We start from the raw sequence: 25,044 nt of genomic DNA on the forward strand, positions 1-25,044 counted from the left end.
AGATGTACGGGAGTGGAATGCCTCATCCTGGGAGCAGATGCGGCGGAGGCGAAGGAATTGGGAATAGGGGATAGCATTTTTGCAGGAAGGTGGGTGGGAGGAGGAGTATTCTAGGTAGCTGTGGGAGTCGGTGGGCTTGAAATGAATATCGGTTTCTAGGTGGTTGCCCGATATGGAGACAGAGAGGTCCAGGAAGGGGAGAGAGGTGTTAGAGATGGTCCAGGTAAACTTAAGGTTGGGGTGGAAGGTGTTAGTGAAGTGTATGAACTGTTCGAGCTCCTCGTGGGAGCATGAGGCGGCGCCGATACAGTCATCAATGTAACGGAGGAAGAGGTGGGGTTTAGGGTCGGTGTAGGTACATCCCAGGCCCCAAGAAGACTTTCCACATCAAGCAGATGTTCACCTGCACATCTGCCAATGTGGTATACTGCATCCGCTGTACCCGGTGTGGCTTCCTCTACATCGGGGAAACCAAGCGGAGACTCGGGGACCGCTTTGCAGAACACCTACGCTCGGTTCGCAATAAACAACTGCACCTCCCAGTCGCGAACCATTTCAACTCCCCTTCCCATTCCTCAGACGACATGTCCATCCTGGGCCTCCTGCAGTGCCACAACGATGCCACCCGAAGGTTGCAGGAGCAGCAACTCATATTCCGCTTGGGAACCCTGCAGCCCAATGGTATCAATGTGGATTTCACAAGTTTCAAAATCTCCCCTCCCCCTACCGCATCCCAAAACCAGTCCAGCTCGTCCCTGCCTCCCTAACCTGTCCTTCCTCCCACCTCAAGCCGCACCTCCATCTCCTACCGACCAACCTCATCCCGCCCCCTTGACCTGTCCGTCCTCCCTGGACTGACCTATCCCCTTCCTACCTCCCTACCTACACTCGCCTTTACTGGCTCCATCCCCGCCTCTTCGACCTGTTTGTTTCCTCTCCACCTATCCTCTCCTCTATTCCTCTTCTATCCGCCTCCCACTCTCTCCCTATTTATTTCGGAACCCCCTTCCTCTCCCCCTTTTCTGAAGAAGGGTCTAGGCCCGAAACGTCAGCCTCTCTGCTCCTATGATGCTGCTTGGCCTGCTGTGTTCATCCAGCCCTGCACCTTGTTGTCTCGGATTCTCCAGCATCTGCAGTTCCTACTATCTCAGGCCAATAATGAAGGTCAGGAGTATGTTGGCCTTTGTTACAAGAAGATTTGTATACCAAAATCATCATGTCTTGCTACTGTTGTATAGGGCCTTGGTGAGATCTCACTTGGTATCATTTTTAGAGTTTTGGTCTCTTTACATAAAGAATATGCTTGCCATAGAAGTAATGCAACAGGGTTCACCAGACTAATTTCTAGGTTGGAGGAACTGTCCTCCAGAGTTTCGAAGAATGCGAGGTGACCTTATTGAAATTTAGAAAATCCTTCCAGGTGTAACAGGATGGGTATAGATAAGATGTTCTCCCCAGCTGGTGAGGCTCAAACCAGGGAATTATCCTCAGTAACAGGTAGGCCATTAATGACTGAGTTGAGGAGCAATTTCTTCACTCAGCCTGATGAATCTTTGGAATTTTTTGTCCCAGAGGTCTTCGGAGGCTCGGTTACATTAGTGGCATTGAGGTAGATAATCCACTCTAATTCCTGTGTTCCTAGAATTCTGTTTACTCCCGAGTGGTTGAGGTTGAGACAGTCTAGATAAAAATTGTTTTTGTGTTCTTTTATTGTTGGTAAGAAGGGCAGTGTAACATGATAATTACAATATTCTAGTTAGCTGTGTACCTATTAATTGTATGAAATTCCAACATACATTGCAAAACTATTTCCCTAAAATGAGGTATCCCTTAGATAATGTTCATATTTGAAATTTGACTACTGTCCAGTGTTCCCCAATGGTAAATTGACTTAGTTAAGTACAGCACTGTTGAATTATTTCAACCAGAATTGTTTTACAGTACCTGAAGAAAATAGTAATTAAGTATGTACGTTTATTACAGGACCCAAATCTAAATGCAAATTTTGTAAAAAGAATCTTCCAGAGCGGGTTTATTACAACATGACTGATCGAGTTGTGCATCAGTTCTGCAGCCCTAACTGTTGGACTAATTTTCAGGTAAACACGTTTAACGTGGAGGCGAACAAAGTAATTTAATTTTGTGAATGCTGTATCGTTCAGATTATAATTCTGAAATTCAGCAAGTGATGGATGTGTGGAATAGCCTCTTTCTAAATATTTATAGCAGTGTTGCTTTTTCATCTTTATTTGCACTGAACCAACAGATGTGTAAATTTATCAAGTGCCATCTGGAGCATTTTTGTCTTTGTATACCCCTCACCTGAGACAAATATGTCAGAAAGTGCAAGAGGCTGAATAAAGGGGGAATTGGAAGCACACTTGAATAGAAGAGTTTTAACATTACTGAATTAAACTGGTATTTTGTGGGATTCCACCAGATAAAATGTCATAAAAATATTAGATGGTCATTTAAACCCTACGTGATTGACTAGTATGCATCAAAGATGGAACAGAAATATTTGATCTAAAAGGGAGTGATGACCTATGAGGGTAGGTAAGAGAATGGAGTTAAGGTAATTGGATTAACTGTCGTCTTATTGAATGGCTGTGCAAGCTTGAGGGACCAAATGGCTTACTCCTGCTCCTCGTGTTTACGTTCTTGTGGATCTTAAATCTGTGTGACTAGTTGCCTTTTCATGCTCTCCGGACAGCTTTAATGGCAAATAATGTATTTCATAAATACAATCTTGCCCAGATGGAAAGAAGAATAAAAATGATGTTTGAGGAAGAAGCCACTCAATATTGCTCAATCTTGCAAAGTAGTTGTTTGCACATGTCCACACTTCGTCATTTAGACAGTATGTAGTATCAGCTTAAATTTAGCAATGTTGCTTTCACTCTGGCTCGGGTAAATGATGGTCCAGATTTTATGGTCTCAAAAATATTTTAACCACGAGTGTTCACTGTTACTAAACTGAAAATTGGAGAAGAACATCTGATTACTACTTGTGCAGAGATAAATGCAAAAGTTAGGAAAACATGAAATTGTTTTCCTGTTCTACCAAAAACATTGCTTTAATAATATCTCATCGAGAAATTCAACATTTAGATATGTGACAGGATCTGATAGGGTCAGGATTACTTTCATTGCCAGTATGCATCAAACATGCTAGAAAAAAATCAGGTTTGTGCATTCTATTGTAAGCAAAATTTTTATTAGTGGGGCGAGTTTCAATTACTGCCAAACAACCTTGGTGGCATTAAAGACTGCTTTTCTCAGGGAGAAGTATTATTTCATTGTTCTGGGGAACATGAATTTGAATCCAATAAAAATCTAGAACAAAAAGCTGACCTAATGATGACCTTGTAACCACTGTCTACTCTTGTAAAAACCAATCTGATTCACAAACGTCCTTAAGGGAAGGAAGTCTGCCATGTTAACCTGGTCTGGCCCACATGGCTCTCCAGATCCACAGTAAAGTTCTTGGTTGACTCTTAACTGTCCTCTGGGCAATTAAGGATGGCAATAAATGCTGCCCTAAGTCAGCAGTGCCCACATATCATAACTTGATTTTTGTTTTAAAATGGGTTTTTAACGAAGTTATATTTATTTATTCAACCCCTTTTATTTTTTCTCATTCCATATTCACATATCCTTTGTTTTGCTTTTATTTATGACTTGTCATCAAATTGACTATTCAAAGTTACACTTATTGTCCAGACTCTGCACGTCTTAGTAAAAATTCTTCCGTCTGACTGGATAAGGAGGTACCCAGTTACTTGAACAGAAAATACTGAAAATGCACCTGTAGATCAGACGGCATTTGGAGACAGGAATAGAGTCGATATTTTAGGTGGTTGATCTTTCATTGGAGCTGAATCAGAGAACCACAGAAATATTGCAAACTGTGGAGAGTCTATTCAGCCCGTTGTGTCAACATGAGGTCTCCAATTGAACGACATGACTGAGTGCCATTCTCCTGCTTTTTCCCCTATGCTTTGCATGTTGTTTCTCTTTAAATAATCATCTTGACTTCCTCAATTTAATCGGCACCCACCACAGTTACAGTCAGTGCATTCTAGACCTGAACCACTCGAGCAAAAGTAAAATTTCTCAACATTTTTGGAAAGGTTTTACCAAACCCAACAAATCTGAACTGCTTGATACCATGGCGGAATCATCAGTTTATTTTTCTGATGGGGTCCCATCTCGAGCTTTATTTGTTTTGTTCATTGAAGTTTAAAAGAATGAGAAGTCAGCCTATTGAAGCATATTAGTGTCTTAAGGGGACTGACCAGATAGATTCAGCGAAGTTATTTTCCTTGAGGAAGAGTCTAGTAATTGAAAAATGTACTTGGGTGTATTGATGAGGAATTGCATGCTCTTTGTGGTTCACTTGAGTACATTTGGATCTTAAAAAAAGGGCATTATTATTGGGGTATTCTTTTAATTAAAATTCATAGAACCATGCCACACTTGCTCGAGATGAAATTCAGTTTTGTTTAAAACCGTAATGCTTCAACTAAAGCTTGTATTATTAGACAAGTAGTTCATAATAATACTTGAGTAATTATTCATATTTGCTTTACATTTCTGTTAACAATAGCAGTCCAGCCCTGAAGGCAGCATACAACTTAACTGCACGTACTGCCACAATATTTTCACTGGGAAACCGGAAATACTGGACTGGCAGGTAAGAGCACTGGTAATTTGTTTGGGCAATCCATTTATGAAAGATAAGTATGTTTTCATATTTAGATGGTAATGGCTTTTTCCATTCTGAATTTGGCAATTTTATTCGAATGGGCCAAGTTTTTCTTGCCATATACTCATTCTCAGTGGAAAAGCTTTCAATTTCACAAGGAGAGAAAGATTTACATGAAATGGTCTGCTGAGGATAGCAAAACTGAAATGGGTGGATGGAACAGAATAGTAGGAAGGAACTGGCAAATTCTACAATGAGAGTAACCATTGCAATGTTACACATTGGTATGCTTCATAAGTGCTGTGACGGACATTATTATGTTTGATTGGAAAAATGGAATGCACATTTTGTCCTGAAGTATTCTTGCCGTAGAGTGGCACTATTCTTGGTTCTCACTCTCACTTATCAAATCTCCACTGATTTGTTTGCTTGTGATAGCGTCGAAGTCATTTATTCTCACAAAGATAAAGTTGTTTCTCGCTATCTTTTACATTTTTTTCTGAAAACCTATATAAAATTTTCCAAAGCATTTAAAATAAATCAACATTAGGGTTGATTCTTCAGCTGCATTTATGGACAATGCCAGAACTAGGTGAAGGATTGCATTTCGTGAGTATGAAAGCTGAGAGAATTGCACCTGACTGTGCTAAAAAATAGAGCACGTCTGTTGCATCATAATTTGTTCTAAACTGAAAAAATGCAACCACACCACGACACTTTCTTATATTGAACTTTAAATCAGTTTGTAAGATTTGGGAAGACACAGTGACTGTCTATAAATCTCTTTGCAATTTGTGCTTCCAGTTATTTCTGTAGAAGTGCAATATGACATTGCCGGGGAATTGGAAACAACACAGCATGGAGCCAGAGGAACACAGCAGGTCAGGTAGCATCAGAGGAGCAGGAAAGTTGACTTTTCGGGTTGGGACCCTTCTTCAGAAATCGGGAGGGGGAAGGGAGCTGGGAAATAGAGAGAGGAGGGGTGAGGCCGGGGAAGGTAGGAGGGATGGTGATAGGTGTGTGCAGGTAGGGAGTGGTGGGGATTGATCTGTGGGATGGGTGGGGGCGGACAGGTGGGAGAGAAGATGGGCAGGTTGTATCAAGCCAAGAAAGCGGGAATGAGAGGGAGGGTTAGACATGGGATGAGGCTGGGGGTGGGGAGATTTTAAAACTGGTGAATTCCATGTTTAGGCCTTTGGACTGTAGGCTCCCAAGGTGGAATATGAGGTGCTGCTTCTCAAGTTTCCGGGTGGTATCATTGTGACACTGGAGGAGGCCCAGGATGGACATGTCACCCAGGCAGTGGGAGGGGGAGTTGAAATGGTTTGCTTACCTCTATTGGTCAGTGCATTGAGTGTAGGAGTTGAGACGTCCTGTTGTGGCTTTACAGCACATTGGTTAGGCAGCTTTTGGAATACTGCATGCAATTCTGGTCTCCATGCTATAGGAAGCATGTTGTGAAACTTGAAAATGTTCAGAAAGGATTTGCAAGGATATTGCCAGGATTGGCGCATTTGAGTTAATGGGAGAGGCTGAAGAGGTTCATGAGGGGCATGTAAAGGGTAAATAAAGAAGGTCTTTTCCCCAGGTGGGGGAGCCCAAAAGTAGAGGGAATAGGTTTAAGGTGAGAGGGGAAAGATTTAAAAGAGACCTAAAAGGCAACTTTTTCACGCAGAGAGTAGTGTGGGAGTGGAATGAGCTGCCAGAGGAAGTGGCGGAGGATGGTACATTTACAACATTAAAAAGACATCTGGATGAGTATATGAATAGGAACAGTTTAGAGCGATAAGGGTCAAATGCTGGCAAATGAGACTAGATTTATTTAGGAAATCTGGTCAGCATGGACAAATTGGATCCAAAGGTCTGTTTCTGTATTGTACATCTCTATGACTCTGGTGTTATTCTCTTTCTTGGCATCCAGTAATTTGTTTGGCTAATGTGGATTTATGTTTCTTATTGGCGGTACTACATTAACTAGTCTGACCTTGGAAAAATGAAGAAATGAAGGCATTGGTAAATGGTGTGCCAGATAAAGTACCGGTGGAAAAGAAGGAAACTTGTAATAATATGTGAAAAGCGTTTTGTAGCCTGAAGTGTTCTAAATTGCCTTGCAACGATTGAATTTTATCTGGTTTAGTTTCTGCGCTTGTAAAATGAGCAGAGCAGCCAATTTGCAACACCAAAAAACACAAGCAGCAGATAAAGGACCAAATAATCTGCTTTGAATATGTTGGTTGAAGAATGAATGCCTCATTCCGTCAGTTTGAGGGGAGTATTATTGCTAATTATACCATGTATTTGGACAGTGCCTCAACTGAGGAACTGAAAGACAAATCTGTGAAACAACAGCAGTTTTTTAGTGTCAGCCTAGACTGCCTGGTAAAGTCCAAGGTGAAACATGGACTTTCACCTAAGATAGAAGGATTATCACTGAGCCAAACAATTTACATTGTGCCCCTGGGGTGGAACATGCATCATACCTAGGTTCAAGACACAATAAGGTCAGCAGTGTATTGTTAGCTCAGCTCATTTCATTATAACAATTGAATTTGAGCATGCAATACGTTTACCTGGATTTGTCCATTTTGATTAAATGGAGATAGATTAACATGGTTTGCATTTTTGTTTAAAATCTTTTATCCTGAAAGAAAAGTGAACTGTTTTGAAAATAGGGGAAATACATACATTTTAAATTCATGGGAGAGGTCAGTTATTTTGTTGTTTGGACTGGGATTCACTTTCTATATCTTCCTTTTTCCTTTAGGGCAGTGTTCGGCAGTTTTGTTGTAAGGTATGCTGTGAAGATTATAAAAGGCTGCATGGTGTTGTGTCCGTCTGTGAATATTGCAAACAGGAGAAGATACTGCATGAGAAGATTAAGTTTTCGGGAGTAGAAAAAAATTTCTGTAGTGAAGGTATGATCTTAAACATGTACAGCACTCCAATGCAGATGAATAGTTCAGTTTTGTCCTTACACAGCTAGGAAGACTTCCAAATCAAAGATGGCAGTTCCACCTGCAGATTCCCTCCTTTTTACCTTCACTGTTGTTACTCCCACCAAATGTCTTCCCTACCCTGGGTTTTCACTGACAGTGATCATATTTGCTGTATGAATTCTGTTCCGTAAACTAGAATGCACAAGTGCTGGCACGGCCATGTGGAGCATTACAGTTAGGTGTTCTTGGTACGTGTACCGTCAAATGATCCGCTACCAAGCATCAGTTTTTTTTGGTTTTGCAGGCTCATTTAAAATTTTCTTGAGGACTATTTGTATATTTAGATGCTGGTTTTTCACCTCAACCCTTTTATTTGATGACACAGTCATGTTGTGTGATATTTTTATGGCATTAGGATACACCCATACAGAAGCACTATTTGAATTCATCAGTATCCTCAATAATCATCATTGTGCCATCAAACTTAAAGCCACATGCAAAAGGAAAACTTTAATTTTGTACACCACAATAGTTTAATTGGTATAAGACAACAGACAAGTTAGCAAAAAGAATTATTTTTAAAAACAAACACACTGCTGTAGACAAACATGCTTGCATCAAACACACTTTCCACAGACTGGAGCGATCACCTCTAAACGGTTGCATGTTTGTCTCTAACTCTGAAAATGCACCTCCAGTAATTAAAATATGAGAAAAGCTTTTTGCATAAATACAAATCTTAGTTTAATTCTGAGCAGTTAACAATCCAGTTGACGCATTGTTCATTACAATAGCGTTTGCTACATTGTTGTTGTCCCCCCAATAGTAGCTTATGAACCTCTGCAGCCTTAAGGTACAGACTGCCCATTAATTTGCAAGGAATTCACTCATGACTTCACATTTTCTTGGTTTTGAGTTAGCTGAGTGTTCCTTAATTGAAAAGTTTTTTTAAAGTTACGCTCCAGTTTTCAGCCTTGCCACCTCTGGATGGGTATCCTAGTTTTCTGCACTTCCTACAACCTCACCAGCCATGCTTCCCCACGACATTCAGAAGCCTAGCTAACAGCCACACTCACCTTCTCTTTGCTTCTCCAATCACAGGCTGCTTCTCTCCCACGTTTGCTGATAGGACATTTCACTATAAGCCTCAGGAGGAGCTCCTTCTCACATACAGGTGGTTCGCGTTTCATACAATGCTCCTTAACAGTATTTCATTTTAATGTTGCTTTTTCTTTGGGGCCTGTTTTTATTACTTTGAATTGGCATTTTCATTTTATCATATTTATGCATTTTGTGTCCACTGTCATCACAAATCATTGTCCAGTACTATACTGTGTGCATCCCAGACACACATTTCTTTCTGTTCTGATCATGCCGAAGAGATCATGCCCGTGTTTGAAGCTTCGGCTCTCCAAGCCTTGTTTCCTGGCTTGTTCCACCTCAATCCTCTCCCTGGCTCCCTTGCTGCTAGCTGCACTCCTGACATGGGTCCTCACGTCTGTCCTGACTTCATACTGAGGTCTTGGCTGCCATCTAGTGGCAGAAGTCACTCAGTGCAGGTTATTTTGAGACACTAGCTCCTCTAGTTGAACAGTACTGTGAAATATTACTTTTCGCTCAGTTTGTTTTATTTTAAGTTCTTTATTTTACAGTATAGGAATTTAGCAATTTAAAGTACAGGCAGTAATGTATTTCGGATTGGAGGTACAGATATATTGCTTCATCTTTTTTTCCTTTACTAAGGAATGCTCTGCAGAACCTAACGAAATTTTTAACATTGATTCCTTTGCTTTGCTTAAAGTCATAATTTTCAGAACAACCCCAACTTTAAGTGGGAAAACCCTCTATTTTGATAGTTACCTCTGTGGAACTGTTCTCCGGTTGGTTGGTTGTCCCGTGACTGAATTTTCTAGGTGCTTTGGGGCTCCTCTGGGGCAAATTTGCCCAAGGTCCTTATGCATCTTGAGCATTGTCTGCTACTGTTCTTGGAGGGCAAGGACAGTTAAAGGGATTAATCACTAACAGGGTTGAACACCACTTCAAACCCATACCTCCTGTACAAATGTGAAGACTTTTTGATTTCTTTATTTTCAAGATTGAGAGAATCCAACTCAAGCTTTTCTTCTGACCGTTTCATCCTCTGTTTCTGATCTCTCATCAGTTGATGTTGTTCCGTGTACAGTTTCCATCCATCCCTTAAACCCTTCCATGCCACACAACAATATTGCTATCAGTTCACGTTCTCGGCTGTTGGCCTCCCTCACAAAACTGTTGTCATCACATTAGAATTTCCCTTCAGCAACTCATCTGCAACCTCTTGTCAATGCACACAAAAGTGATGTTACCTCTTAGTACTGTCTCACTCGCTGAAAAACTGATATTGTAACAACAATCTCATTCAGTTTTTGTTTTACCAGGATTATTGCGCTGCCCTGATCAATGTCTCGAATGCTACCCTGAATGCCTACCATCATGATGCGTTATCCCTGTTGGTTTTCGAAAAGTGCTTTGACTTTAATGAAAATACTGTTTTCCACTATGCCTCAATCCCGGCTCCTGAAAGCTGCCTTTTGCTCAATGCTACACACTCTCGTTGAAAGGTAGCATTTTTTTTGGCGCTCTAATTCCTGCTGGCTAGAAAGGTGTCAGGATTAGTTGCACATTCGCACTCCCCTCACACTGCAGTTGCTGATGTGTACGTGGTTGCTCCTTATAGATTTCTTTTTGGTGGAAGGAGTCCAAATGTTGTTCAAAATATTTGGAGTGAAACAGAGAGGTTTAACTATAACGGGACTTTAAATCTCACAGGTCATAATTTTGATTCCCACATCATATAATTAATTTTTTATGAAATATGCTTCAGTCAGGATAATGTCTTACTGATTCAAAAATATCTTTGAATTTGAGAATCTCAATTACTGACATTTTATAATTTTATATCTTCATTTACTGTAATCATCAGGAGCAAGTTAAGAGGGGAACGGTTACTGTAGGCATTAACTAGACACTAAAACTTCTAATTGGTTAAGGATCGCACAGACCTAAACTTGAACTTGATTGTTCATGTGTATAAAACTAATTTGTTTGTTGTAACACAGAGCTGGCACTCTGAGACTACAACTGAGCATGTGCAGAAAGTGCTGCACTGGGAGTTGCAACACAAATGAACAGCTTTTTTGTTTGCATTTGTGTAGTCTCATGGTCTAGTGTGTCTGAAGAAATTACACCTTGGTATACTTCCTTGCGTGATCCGTGTAACTGCCTGATTTCCTATTTAACCATAGTCGCTGTTTAAAACCCAAGATATCAGTTTATTTCTGCCTATCACATTGCCTACATGGTCGAAAGACACTGCATGAAGCATTTGATCCATTACACCTGTGCTGGCATTTTGGAAGCATTTTCCAATTTGTCTCATTCCCTAGATTTTTTTCACAGCCCTGGAATATTTTCCCTCTCAAATAATTATCTAATTGCTATTTAAGAAGTTGTTATGTAGTCTGCTTGCATCACCCTTTCAAACAATGCATCACAGATACTATTCATTATATTTCAAAAGTCTTCATATAGCCTTTCATTGCTTAACCTTATTTTTATCAGCTTTTAAATCTGATTTCACAGAGGTCCTTTGCGCTCCTTCCTATTCTCCATCCAACTGAAACTTGACAGTATGTTCCAGTTGAGTTCTGGAGAAGGGTCACTGGCCCAAAATGTTAACTCTGCTTTCTCTCTGCAGATGCTGCCATTCCTGATGAGTTTTTCCAGCAATTTTTGTTTTAGTTTCTGATTTCCAGCATCTGCAGTTCTTTGCTTTTTTTTGTTTAGTATTTCCCAGTCACCTGTCACTCTCGCCCTTGCAGACTTGTGTTAGCTTTATGACCCCTAAAAATTGAATTTAAGTTCTCATCCTTGCCGTCAACCCTGCCTGTGACTTTGTTGCATGTATTATAGATAAGATAGAAACAGAGGATGTTTCTTCTGGCAGGTGAAACTAGAACTAGTGGACATAGTCTCAAAATAAGGGGGAGCAGATTTAGGACTGAGTTGGGGAAGAACTTCTTCAAGCAAAGAGTTATGAATCTCCTGCCTAGTGAAGCAAAGGAGGCTACCTTGTTGAATATCTTTGCCTTAAAAACAGATTTTTCAACAGTAAAGGAATTAAAGATTATGGTGAGCGGGCGGGTAAGTGGAGATGAGTCCACAAAAAGATCAGCCATGATCTTATTGAATGGCAAAGCAGGCTTTTTGGTGCAGATGATCTACTCCTGCTCCTGTTTCTTATGTTATAATCTCTTTTTTTGTTTTGTTAAATAGTTCTGTCATTTGCGTATGGCCTTCCATGCATTGATGATATATCCTTAGTTGCATTAGCCCCACTCTGAAGCTCTCTAGCTAAACATTTACCTTCACGTTTCTGGAAAATAATTGTTATCTGTACCTTTTCATCTTTTTTTTTTCCCCCTTGAGATTCTGAGACATTTAAATTATTTTAGGGCGCTTTATATGGTTAAAGCCCTAGTCAATTTTTTTTAATTTCAGGAAAATATGCATTAGTATAGTTTTAGCTGATTGATTGTACTGTATACAAGTTTAATAATGTTGCGATTGGATAATTACTTAGCTACGAAGGAAAAGAACAAAAGTGAGAAATGTTATTTTTAATTTGGTCTGGTGTTTTGGACTAACTTGCTACTGAGCTAAAGCTTCTGGTTCAGAAGCAACCTTAGTAGCTGGGCATGCAGTATCAATTCCATACATTTTTTATTCCCTTGATAGCACAGCTCTCAGGCTAATCTTTGATGTTCAGTCAAACATTGCTAGGTAGACTAAGGTTTTGTTGATCCCTGATCTCTCTGCTTTCTGCCCATCATTTTTTTAAATAAAAAAGTTGTCAACTTATATTTCTGATGTCTACGGTGAGTGAATGTTGCCAATTTTTCAACTGGAGAGCAAGGGGAGCAAGCATTAGTCTTCCAGCTACACATGGGGATAAACTCACTGTTAGTGATCCATTCTTCATTCAGTATCTGCACAATGTCCTTTTTCTTAGTACAGGTCACTAGCTGTCTTCAGAATCATTAAGCCTTGTTGAGTGCTTTTGCTTGCTCCTCTTGGCTAATCCAGAGCGGAAGCAAATTTTTGCATCTCCGCTGCTACTCTGGATGATATCAGCTAATTCTGCAGACATGAAGGCTGCAAAATTTTCTGGTTTCCATGACTTTGTTGTACATTAGTTTAATCAATTTGGGAGCATTTGCACGTCCACACCTGGTTTAAATGCTATAAAATAAAAGAGACCAAATTTTGTTCCAGCATTCCAGAGTGTTTAGCTGTTGTGATTTTCCTGAATTAAAGGAGAATTTATTAAAACTGAAACAGAAATGAACCACTCTGGTTACCATGATATTTATTTCTCATCTTTGTTTTAGTGTTGTGTTATGCAGTAATTGTTAACTGGAACACTGAAGAAAGGCAATTACAATGCAAGATGTGAAATAATTTGACTTTAAACTGTGCACTGAAGTACTGTGCCTTTGTTTAAAGAAGATTATTGTCATGTCTAAATTGTCTACTTAATCGTCAGCTTTCTTTACAACCATAGTATAAATATTTTTATTAGCTTTAGAAGTGTCATCTGATGTTTAAAGTAGGGGGTGTTGTACATCGATTTCTTTGTGTTTCGCTGTATAATGATCCTTGTTAGATCCTATTTGGCACTGACTATTCATGTCTACCCATTAAAATATGAACAGTCGTTATCTGGTTTTTAACATAAGCTATTTCCTGCACTATACTCATGTTCTATGTGGTAAATGCTTGCCAATTTGACTAATGGAGGCAAGCTTACAAAGTAAAAATCTTTGTTCACACAAATGGATGCACTTCTTAGTCCAACAACTTGTTTTCTTGTGTGCAGAGTGCTTTGGTGATGTCACAGATGTTTATTCTCTTTTACCACTGATCTTTTGTGAGCCATCTGTTGACTGAGTTCACTTCCTTAACAATATTGTATTTTCCTCTTGTTGACGCCCTAATTGACATCTCTGTGTGGTGCTGTTGGAGGTTTGGGAACAGGCTGTGTATCTCTATGCAGGAATAGTGGAAATTCCAAGGACAATCAATTAGGGAGAAGATCATTTTGTGAAAAAAAAAGTTATCCTTACAAGAACTAGGTGATTGGTTTCTTTAGTGCCTTTGGCTGTAATTGATTTGCTGCATTATTCTTGACATACTTTAATTTTCTTTCTTCGTGTGCATTGTCTGCAGGTTGTGTGCTTCTTTATAAGCAGGACTTTACCAAAAACCTGGGCTTGTGCTGCATCACGTGTGCTTACTGTTCCCAGACCTGTCAGAGGGCAGTGACCAAAGAGCTGGATGGAAATACATGGGATTTCTGTGGGGAGGAATGCAAAAGCAAATACCTACTGTGGTACTTCAAGGTCAGTAGGAAAAGTTGCATATCGTTAGTTTTCTGGCTCTTGCATTCACCCTCACATTTATTTTTTCCTCCTCTTCTTTCACCTCTGGTTGAAAGAACTTCAAGGCTTTTCACCTGTAGTCTAGAAACCTGTGATTCACTGTGAGTGTATGGATTGTTGTGGGTGATATTTTATTTCCAGCCCAAGGGTGTCATGTCAAAATGAAATACCTACATAACTGCCATGGGGGGTAAAGTTGAACTTACTGTAGATTGAATGTGGCATCTTTGTGTTTTGTGTGGCTTGTACCACACCAGACATAATTAACTGATGAATATTCAGTGGAAATGAAAAGGTATGAGGTTTAAAAATGAATATTCCTACCAAGCACTTTGAATAAAAATAATTTCAAATCTGCTGCATTAGATTGAGAATTTGTCTGTGTTGTTCTAACCTTTTGTTATTTCCACCCTTTTGTTCGTTGAAAACCTTTCTTGTCTATCCAATCACTCAAGTTACTGCAGCACTTTTTTTCTGAGTGATTCATAAAGCTGTGACAGCTGTATGTATTTTTCACTGTGGAACAAGGTGCTGGGATGGTTTTTCATAGCTAATATATGTGAGACTGTTTCTCTTTGCCCACAACTTTTGATATTAGTTTTTTATACCTTTTAAGTTCCCTTCCCATTCAACTTACTTGACATACACTGTTATGGAGATTGAGTAGTTAAAAAGAAAACTAAATTGCTTTTATAAAAAAAAGCAAATTTTGATAATGCGGAAAGGAACAAGTCCAGATAACCTAAAGGGAAAATTGGTAGATTTAGAGGTCGCCATTGGGTTTTTGGGCATGTTCTAAATGTAATTCTGGAAGTAGCAAAGGAATTGGACACAGAAAATAGTGTCTGCTGCAGAAATTCAGCAGATGTGGTGTGTTTCAAGTCCAGTATGACAACTTCAAAACTGAAGTTTCAATTCTTCATGTTACACTCAAACATGAACTCTGTTTCTGTCTTCACAGACGCTGTCAGACCTGCTGAGTTTCTCCAGCACTTCTGTTTCTATCTCAGGTTTTCAACATCTGCACTGCTTTGCTTTTGTGAAAGGGTATGGAGAAGCTTGCTTAGATGAAATTACAGCTGCTGGACTACAGCATCAAACACAGTTTAGGAAATTTAAGCAAAATATTAGCAAGGCTAGCCAGCAAGATAATTGGAGATTTTGTAACATCTACTTTAGGAATATATTTACACTGGTCATTTGGATTTCAGAGTGTGATGGTAGAATTGAAAGATTGAATGGAGGAGTTGAAACACTTTTTTTGAGATTGGATTGATGTAGGCATTGAAATAGTAGCCAGTGTTGAGAGAAGACAGGAACTTGAGAGTCATTAGTAAATGTGTATTTGTAGTATGGTCACCTGAGGTCAGGTTGTTCTCAAAACTATATACAGTTTATGTCTTTCTTGTATTTAAATGAGAACTAGACCTAGAGTACGTCATTGTCAAAGGATGAAGGAATTACAATATTAGAGAATTTAGTTAATTTGCTTGGAGGTCCCCAGAAAATTCCCCACAAATTCACACAGAATTATAAGCCTACTTTTCAAGGAATGACAAGAAAAAATGTGCATTCATCTGTAAAACTCTAACAGGAGTAAATGAGCAGAGAGTAACAGTACAGATATGTGAGCCATTAGAAAAGTGAGAGGTTTTAATGGCTTTTATTTTAAAGTTTAAAAATCATGTGTTTTGGAATTGGAGGCATAAGAATGTGTAAATCACTAATAATTGGTCATGCTGCAATTGGGATAATATGTCTAGTTTTGGATGCTGTATTTGAGGAAGAATGGGATATCCACGGGATATGCCGAAAGCGTGGTAAGACAATAGTGGTTATGAGAATGGACTAAAGGAACAGGAAATGTGCTTAGAATAGGCTTAGAATTGAGGGATTTTACTAAGGTTCTTCTTTTTGGGCATAAGATTATGAAATTGAATACTTTTCAAAAAGGAGTTGCATGAATACGAACGAGAAAAAATGAAAGTTAGATTAAGTGCAAGAGATTAGGACTAAATATGTTGCTTTTTTCAGAAAACCAGCAAAACAAACTTTGGGCCATACGGCTACCTGTGCTGCCAAATTATTTGGTTAAATAGTTGAATTATTTTCAGTCCAGTTCTACTGCCAGTATGTCTGTGAAGATACGAGTGCCCTGGATGATAGCTCTAGGAGAATCTGCTTAACTGAAGAATTACAAGAGTTCAAAACTGTGACAAGAGAACAGTCAATCTTGAGAGGTGTTGTTGTACCATGTGATGGGCCTTGTAGTTCCTATTTTACATTGTTTTAATGTTGTCAAAAAGGAGAAAGATTTAAATGAAAAACCTACAAGTTGCACTATTGCTGAATTTTCTTGAAATGTTGCATGTCCTTACTTTAGCTACCTTAGTGGTTTTTAAAAAAAAACTCTTCCACTGTTTCTCCACAGGCACATTGTGAATCTGGATTATGCAGCCAACCTTAAGAGGCGTGAATATTTTCTTACTGATGATGTTGTATTTAGGACATGGAATTTCACCATCTTGTCATTCAGACTTGCCTACAAATCTTACCTTTTCTCCCCCCTTCCTCACAGAGTAATGGATCTGTGGAACAGACTCCTCGCAAAAGCAGTTAATGATGTCGAACTCCATCAGAAAAAAAAAAAGCTGGATAAGTATCTGGCTAGGAATGCGATAAAAGATTAGTTAGGTGCAGACAGAGATCATCAAATGCTCCATGGAAACATTGGTTCCTGTGCCGCTGGGACCATGAAACTGTCATCTACGGAGAGCAACTGGCCAGGTTTGAGTGACTCTGGATAGATATTGTGGAAGCATGTTCAACCTTCTTGGAACAGGGAGAAACTTTGCAGAACTTTCCCTCAGGTCATTAAATAAAAGCCCATGGTAGGGCAGATTGTACACTGTCTGTGGATGGAACAAGCTTGATGGATTGAATGGCCCTTTTCTCGTTCCATGCTATGTGTTAACAGCTGTGACCTGCCTTGTGCAACATGTTTATTTGGGTGCAGAAGTTGACTGCTGCCTAATTGTTCACTGTGTCCTTCAGGTAGCCAGATGCCATGCCTGCAAACGTCAGGGCAAGCTTCTGGAAACGGTACACTGGCGCGGGGAAATTAAACACTTCTGCAACCAGCAGTGCCTCTTGCGCTTCTACAGTCAGCAAAACCAACCCAATCTAGCGACGCAGAAGGGACCCGAAAGTCTACTCAACAGTAAGTGGGTAGAGAAAGCCGCATGTTGTAGGCAGTGGACGTAATATACTAGTATAGCAGATAGCACCAGTGTGTGAACTGGTGCATTGCTATAGTTATTGATCTAATAGCTATTTCATAGCAACCATTGAGGTGTGACCACTTAGCTTTTCTTAGCTGATGTTTGCGAGTTCTAATCTTCGCTTTATCAGCTGTTATCTGTGCATCTCTGTAAACTTGCAGTATTTGTGTCATAGGCGTTCATCATTCACTTTGCATAATTGTGTAGTAGTGATTTAGGGCATTGCTGTCTCATGTTTTCACTATTGGATACTGGATAAGCACCTCCAACACCAAATAAATTGAGAGATTAACCTGGCAGTATATGTTTGTCTTGAGGAATAAACATGTGCAAGAATGATTTCAGCCAGTAAAATAACTTCACTTTTGAAAGAAATACTTCAGATGAAGCGCACGTTGGAAGTTGCTTTTGAAGTATAGATCCTCCCAGGTTGATGCATTTACTCTTCTATTTTCCCATTTATTTGCTCATGATTACATTTTCTTGTTCGGTGGCAGAGGTAGCATGACTGCCATGAGTTTTCAAAAAAAGCAGTTTCATTTCTCTCTGCGAAAAAGATTCGGCTGTTTACATGTCTGCATGTGAGAAGTTTTCTCTGTCAAGAAGGTTTTGTTTTAAAGCTTCCCTTTCTTTCATTGCTTGGTTGCATTCATTGATTGGAGAGGATTAAACTAACTAATGGGATCTATCATCTTGACTTTTGAGCGGTGCTTGCATTATTCAGTGATGACATGCCTCCATTATTTCCTGCGGATAAGGTGAACCTTTACCTGGCCCTGTCCTACAGCGGTATTGCTGGACTGACATCTGAATACCTTGTGCTGAAGTGGAAGTGCAGTTGTTGATACTGTTGTTGCCTTACAGTCCTTGTTAAAGTAATCACCTTTTAGTGTTTTGCATATAAACACTGTCTCACGTAATGTCAATCTTCGTGACCTCCGTAAAGGAGAAGAGATGCACTTTTATTATTGGAGATGTTTCATGCCCGTAAGATTTCCTAAAGCATCTCATAGCCAAGGAATTTACTTCTGTGATATTTAGATTATTATCCTGTATCAAGCAATTTGACCGTAGCGAAGTCCCACACCACAAAGAATGACAATACATTTGATTGATTTTCTTTGATGGTGCTGCTAAGTGTTTATGTATTGACTGGTAAAGTGGGAAATTTCAAAATGAACTTTGTTCTTCAAAGTGAACTTTGTTATATCATTAGGCAAAGCAAGCAAGCCTCCACCTGTTGTTTTATTCAAAACCCAAATACTTCTAATAGTGTAATATTTTTTCACTGGAGGTGTTAACCTTGTAATCCTAAAGTGGAATTTGAGCTTGAATTTCCAGCTCTGACATGAGAACATACCATGTGAATTCTGGCAAGTATTTGATGAGATGCTGCATCAAAGCTTATTGTGGAAAATGAAACTCAAAATGTAGAGGTAACGCACTGGCATGCATTGAAGATTGCTTGGCTGGCAGAAACAAGTGTATGCATAACTGCATCGTTGTTTGATTGGAGTGATGTGACATGTGGAGTCCTGCAATTTCTTACAATTTAGATGAGGATAATGATATGGTAACTAAAGTCATGGATGACAAAGACAGGTAGGAAAGTATGTTGTGAAGAAGACATCAGGAAACTGCAGACAAATATAGATCGGTTGAGTGAGTGGGCAAAAATCTGGTCGTTTTCCAGTATAATGTGGAAAAGTATGAAATTGTTCACTTTGGCAGGAAGAATAAATAACAGTTTGATTTAAATGGAGAATGACTGCAGAATTCTGAAATGCAGAAGGATTGACGTGCTTTCGTGTATGTTTCGCAAGAAGTTAATATGCAGGTACAGCAAATAATGAAGAAAGCTAAACATGAAGCTATCTTGTATACAAGAGGTATTAAACACAAAATAAGGATGTTACGTTTCAGTTGTACGAGGTATTGGTGAGACCACATCTTGAAGAATGTGTGCAGTTTTGGTCTGCTTATTTAAGAAAGAATGTAAATGAGTTGGATGCAGTTCAGAGGGCATCTGAATTAGTAGCTGGAATGAGTGGTCTTGAGAGAGGTCGGATAGGCTTGGCTTATTTCTACTAGAGTTTGGAAGAGTGAGGGATGATTTGATTAAAGTACACAAAACCATGATGGTCTTCACAAGGTGAACATGGAAAAGATGTTGGATCAATCCAGAACTTGAGGCATTGTTTTAAAATTAGAGGTCACCCTTTTAGGACATTACTGAAGAGAAGTTTTTTCTCTGAGGTTGTGCAATTGTGGAATTCTGCCTCAAGGCACTGGAGGTCATTAAATACTTTTAAGACCGAGAGAGATTCTTGTTAGCCAGGGGTATTAGGTGTTATTCTAGGTAGATGAGAATGGGAAATTTAAATCAACAGATCAGCCATGACTTTATTGTGTTGCAGGAGGCTTAAGAGGCTCAATAATCTCCTTCGGCTCCATTTTGTGTATATGCATGTTACCACTGAGCAAAGATAATACTTATCACGTGTTATGTAATTTCCTCAGTACACTTTGTAAACTCCAAACTTGCGATGAGTTACCAACATACAAGTGATTTTTGTGCTTGCCTTAAATTAATTTCAGACTAAACTGGCTAATCCATTGCTAAAATAATAGAATGAGCTGTCTTGTGCTTTTGCAACGTGTTAATTTTATTGCGCCGTAGTTTACTTTCAACTTTTAACGGGTTTTAATGCTTCACTCTCAAGATAGGAGCCCTTAAAATGAAGTTGTTTATGACTTGAACTTTCCATCAAGCATGTACATAATTGCAAGTTCCACTCCTTGTACAGATGTCCTTGCACTAACACAAGTAGGTAGCCTTTTAAAAGGATGCAGCTATTAATGTAAGCACTTTCTTCTGGGGCAATCTTTTGTGTGATTGTTTAAAACATTTAGTTCACTGGTTTTATAATACTTGTCAACGACCTTCTCAGGTTTGTCCTGGCTTACTTGTCTACTTTTTTTTTGCTGTGGGTTTGGATCCTGGTATATGGTTCCACAGGTAACATTTAAGTAATGTGAGAATTGGCAAAATTTCTGACTCTAGGAGTTAGGATCATATTAGACCTTTGCCTAACTTGTTCACTGGTCTTGCTAGATTCCGGACTGGCGTATTGGAATATTGGCCGTGTTTCTACTCCATCTTTTGCCTTGCCCTAAAGCTAGAAATCAAAGCTAGAACCTTCACGATTTGTCCTGACTCCAACTGTAATGAATAGGGACTCATGGTAATACCAGTTTATGCATATCTTGTACCTAGAAAAATATTGTGTTCATCTCTTAACAGTTTTTGCAGTTGAGTGAGTGATCATCAAGTATTGTGTAATGCTGTACGCATACCCTTGCAGCAATAAAAGAAAATAATGCTTGAAATAACTTGGTCTAAGATGTATGTATCTTTCAGAGATAAACTTTCCATCAAAATCTTTTTAATGAAAGCTTTCTCTTTTTTCAAATGCCAAGGAACATGCTACATCATTTAACATTTTATCTTTTCTACTATGTACTTCATTGTAGTCATACATTATGCAAGATTATGATACTTGGACATGAGTGAGAAGGTATACGTTTGTTCCAGAGGTCTGGATAACCACTTTTTTTGAATCTTGAAACAAACGACAACAGTGCCCAACTTTGAAAGTAATCTTTTGAAAAAAAATAAAATGTAGGTCTGAAATTGTTTTGAATGAAGATAGATATTAATGTCAGTCGTTAACAGCAACACAATGAGTCAAAATTATTGCATTATTAGAACTTTGCATAGTGTTTTTAACTCTGATATCAGCAGAATGAAGCACGAAACACGTATGTTTTATGTACTGTCCATGGAAGCTGTGGAGGGGAGAAAAAAAGGACTATCTTGAATTTTATCCTTGTAAAGTTGGATAGTGCATGACAGTATTTTGAGCTGTAAAGTTCTAGGGTAAAGTATTAATAATTATAGGCATGGCACTGGTAGTTGTCATGGGAACAACTTGAGATGAATTTGGGGTCATAAACAATGAATGTATTGTCTAATAAATTTCTCTAACAAACTGAGAACATTGCTTACAAGGCCAGCATATCTTGCCCATGTTGAATTACCCCTGAGCCACACTTCGAACTGCTGCAGTCTGTCGGGTACACCCACAATGCTGTTGATCCAGGGACAATCAAGGATTGGTGCTGTTATTCAAGTCAGGATGATATGTGGCTTGTAGGGGAACTGGTAGGAGTTCCCAAATATCTGCTGTCCTTGTCCTTTTTTGAGATGGTAGCAGTCCGGGTTTGGAAGGCACTGTTCTAGGAATTTTGACAAGTTGCGGCAGTGCAACTTATGTAGTGCACAATGCTGCTGTGGTGAAGGGAACGAATGTTTAAGCTGGTGAATGGTTTCTAGTTAAACAGGTTGACTTCTCCTGGGTCATATTGTTAGAACTTCATTAATCCAAAAATGGAGAGTATTGCATTATGCTCCTGACCTTGTTCCTTGTAGATGATAGACAGATTTTGCAGGATTCCAAATGTCTAATCTGTCACGTCGACATTATAGATATTTTTGGTATTATAGATTTTTTTTTTAAAAATCAAACTGTGCAGACCTGACTGTACTCCAACCTTCTGGACCAGAGGTAGGGATACTACCACTGTGCCACAAGAGCCCTTGACCCACACAATGATGACAAGTCCAATTATGTTCCTGTTTAATTGGGGCCCTTGCAATAAAATGTCAATGCAAGAAGTTGTACAGTTTGCAAGATCTTTATTTGAAGGCATCAGTTCTTTATCTGTTCAGGCTTTTAAATTAAATTACATACTGCCATCAAGACTTGGGGCAGAATTTTACCTACCCCTGTCAGCATACTTGCCAATGGAGAGTGGTATACAATTCTTGGATGCCTTCCTACTGTCCACCCAACCTCTGCACTTTAGTGGGTTAGCAAGGTCTTGGCCAGCGTGCTTCTCTGCCCTTAGTACATTGCATGTTCTGATTTATCAATGTTTCAGTAGTGTTGTTTGCCATTAACCTTATGTTGCAGGCATTTCTTTACTTGGGGAATCACAATCAGGAGGTATTTATGCAGCATTGGGAGTGATTCAGAATCATCCTATGGGACAGACAAGGGATTAAAGCATTTTATAATGCTTTGGGTTTGGAGGGGATGGAAACCTCTACATTACTGTGGAGATATTGACAAGCAGCTAATAGGGTAACATCTTAAAATGGGACAAAGAAATGTTTTAAAATGCTCATTTGGGTGTGCTATTCATGAATTACTAAGAGATTGACGGAAGTACTAAATCAACTTTTCACCCAATTCTGTCTCATAACTTGTCTTTGTTTTAAGAGTTACACTTTTTATTTTAGCTTTTGACCAATTATTATCAGCAAAGCAAACCCGACCACACCAGTCTTGGATTCCCAGTGTTGGATTTGATGAAAGATTTGCAATCATACCTCTAGGGCACCTAACAGAGAAAGAAGATTGATGTGTTGCCAAGTTTTGTAATTGGGAGCAGTTCACAAGAATTGATTTAACAAGTTGGTGTTGAACAAGAATTACTTTGATTGCGAGAAGATCTCGGTGGTAGGTCATGCTTCTTCAGAATCCAGAGCTGTACACCCTATGTTTGACATTATCCTGATAGTGGACCTTAATGCACTTTGCAGCATTAACCCTTTCAGAACCAAATATCTTTTACAATGTCTCTCCTCAAGCTTTTTTTCTTATTAATATATTCATGTACTTAGTTTTATTTACTACCATCCTAACTCACTACTCAATTCATTTAATTCACCAATTAGGACAGTCAGGAGATTTCATTATTCTTCTGGAAAATATTCTGTTGGACTTGGACGTTTCATTAAGTGTTTGTCTGGAGGACTATTGACTTTGATGTCAATAATGTCACAGATATTTTGGAGCATTGTAGAACTGCAGGAGGTAACACAGGGAGAGGCAACGTCATGGATTTCAAAACCGGGATGTAAATTGTAAAATCAGAAATTACTTCGATACTGCACTGTATTGTCCCATATCCTGCATGCATCCGTTCACAATATTGAACATCCATTCTGATGACTTTTGGCTGTGCACAAGTTTGAAATGGATGTAAGGTTTTGGTTAAATGTGTTTTGATTTATTTGTATTTTCAGTCTGTAGCAGTAGTAGATTTGGTTTCTTTTGCTGCGTTGTTCAGGTGAAGGATGGTTGTTGTATGCCATGTGTGTAATGAGTTGGTCTGACTTTACTTAGTTACAATTTTAATCTTGTTCCACTTGATTCAATTACATTTCAGTTTTTAGCTATCTTGGAATAAATTGTCATTTTAATGGGGTGATCTCCTACCTGAGAGGTACTTAGTTAGACTGCTCCAGACTCCATTTATTTATTTCACGTGGTATGTGGATGTATTCTTTAAGTCCCATAGGTCTGAGCTGTCTTCAAATCCAAATCCCAGATATCAATATGCGCCTCATGGTCCCTTTTCAAACTATTCATTCAACTGCCAGTTTTTCAAAAACATCTAACTTGTTTGTTTAGTCATGTATGAAAAATGTCTCAAACACACATGTATGAGAAATAATTGGCATGTTTGTTTTGTCCCAGCAACTGTTTGGTAGTATGTCGTGCAGATGTTGCACGACTTGCGCAAACTAGTGCAAGTACAGAGATGTGCAGTAGTGACCTCAAATTACTTCCACATTATAATGTGGATGATTTTTGAACAAAAAACTTTCTGAAGTTTTGTAAACATGCACACCCACAAATGTGCACACTCTCAAAACGTGCACAGTCACAAACATCGGCTCAGTTTGTTTCAAACAATCTGTGTCTTTTGTTTGCAGATGAGGCGCAGGAGTCTACGAGTGCGACGTCTCCGACTCCCTCTCCGACTCCCTCTCCCACGCAGTTTGAAGTAAGTAAAGTTTTTTGTTTTGAATGATCTTCCACCTACCACAGGAGTGGATTGAAGTGTTTTTTTTTAACCATTTTAACTCCACATTCAGTGTGCTTCCTCCCATGATCTGGGTGATAACTGAAAAGTTGAGAGATTGAACCCTGAATGTCTAAGGTAAGTGCATCCATATTCCACTCATAATTTTTTTAAAAAAAATAGTCCCACATTATAGAAAAGTTATCATGGAAATTGGATGCACTTTATACATTTCAGGCAAATTGAACATGTCATCAAAGGTCAGAAATTCACAATTTTATAGTTTTTCAATCACCTAAGTCTTAATCCTTTATTTTTGTTTTGCTTTGTGTTACTCTGCAGACTGAAATTTTGTTTCTGGTTTTGTGTAATGGATATGTAATCATATTGGATACGAACAAACGTAAGAAAGCATTGAACAGGAAAAGGCTATATGGCTTATCAAGCTTACTTCCTCCACAGACTGTGTACAATCTGTCCTCTGATGGATTCCATGCCACCACTGAAATGAGGGAAAGTTCTGCAAAATATCTTATGGTCTCCAATAATAGCTGAACAAAACTCCACGATTTCTACCTTGTATTTGTATTAGTCGTTCATAAGTAGTCAGCTCCCTTCACAGTTCCAGCACTGCAAGAAACACTCTGTTCCATGGAGCATTTGATTTATCTTTGTGCTTATCCTACCTTCAAATCCATTATTAA

General features: G+C 39.0%; 1 protein-coding gene across 6 annotated transcripts in view; it reads left to right on the top strand.

Annotated features, from left to right (window-relative positions):
* The window catches only part of LOC109914208 (zinc finger MYM-type protein 3-like), a 121,721-nt gene that overhangs the window by 29,015 nt on the left and 67,662 nt on the right, over positions 1–25,044 (top strand). For 3 of the 6 annotated variants that reach the window (XM_048604964.1, XM_020514128.2, XM_048604965.1), the window contains exons 8-13: positions 1,984–2,099; positions 4,610–4,696; positions 7,473–7,623; positions 13,912–14,084; positions 17,178–17,343; positions 24,252–24,322. In XM_048604964.1, the coding sequence (XP_048460921.1) occupies positions 1,984–2,099; positions 4,610–4,696; positions 7,473–7,623; positions 13,912–14,084; positions 17,178–17,343; positions 24,252–24,322 (764 nt within the window). The remainder of the gene's footprint in view (positions 1–1,983; positions 2,100–4,609; positions 4,697–7,472; positions 7,624–13,911; positions 14,085–17,177; positions 17,344–24,251; positions 24,323–25,044) is intronic. The other 3 variants (XM_020514812.2, XM_020515511.2, XM_020516195.2) reach the window with 3 other exon arrangements.

The sequence above is a fragment of the Rhincodon typus genome, chromosome 14, assembly GCF_021869965.1.
Source record: "Rhincodon typus isolate 14 chromosome 14, sRhiTyp1.1, whole genome shotgun sequence".
Taxonomy (NCBI): domain Eukaryota; kingdom Metazoa; phylum Chordata; class Chondrichthyes; order Orectolobiformes; family Rhincodontidae; genus Rhincodon; species Rhincodon typus.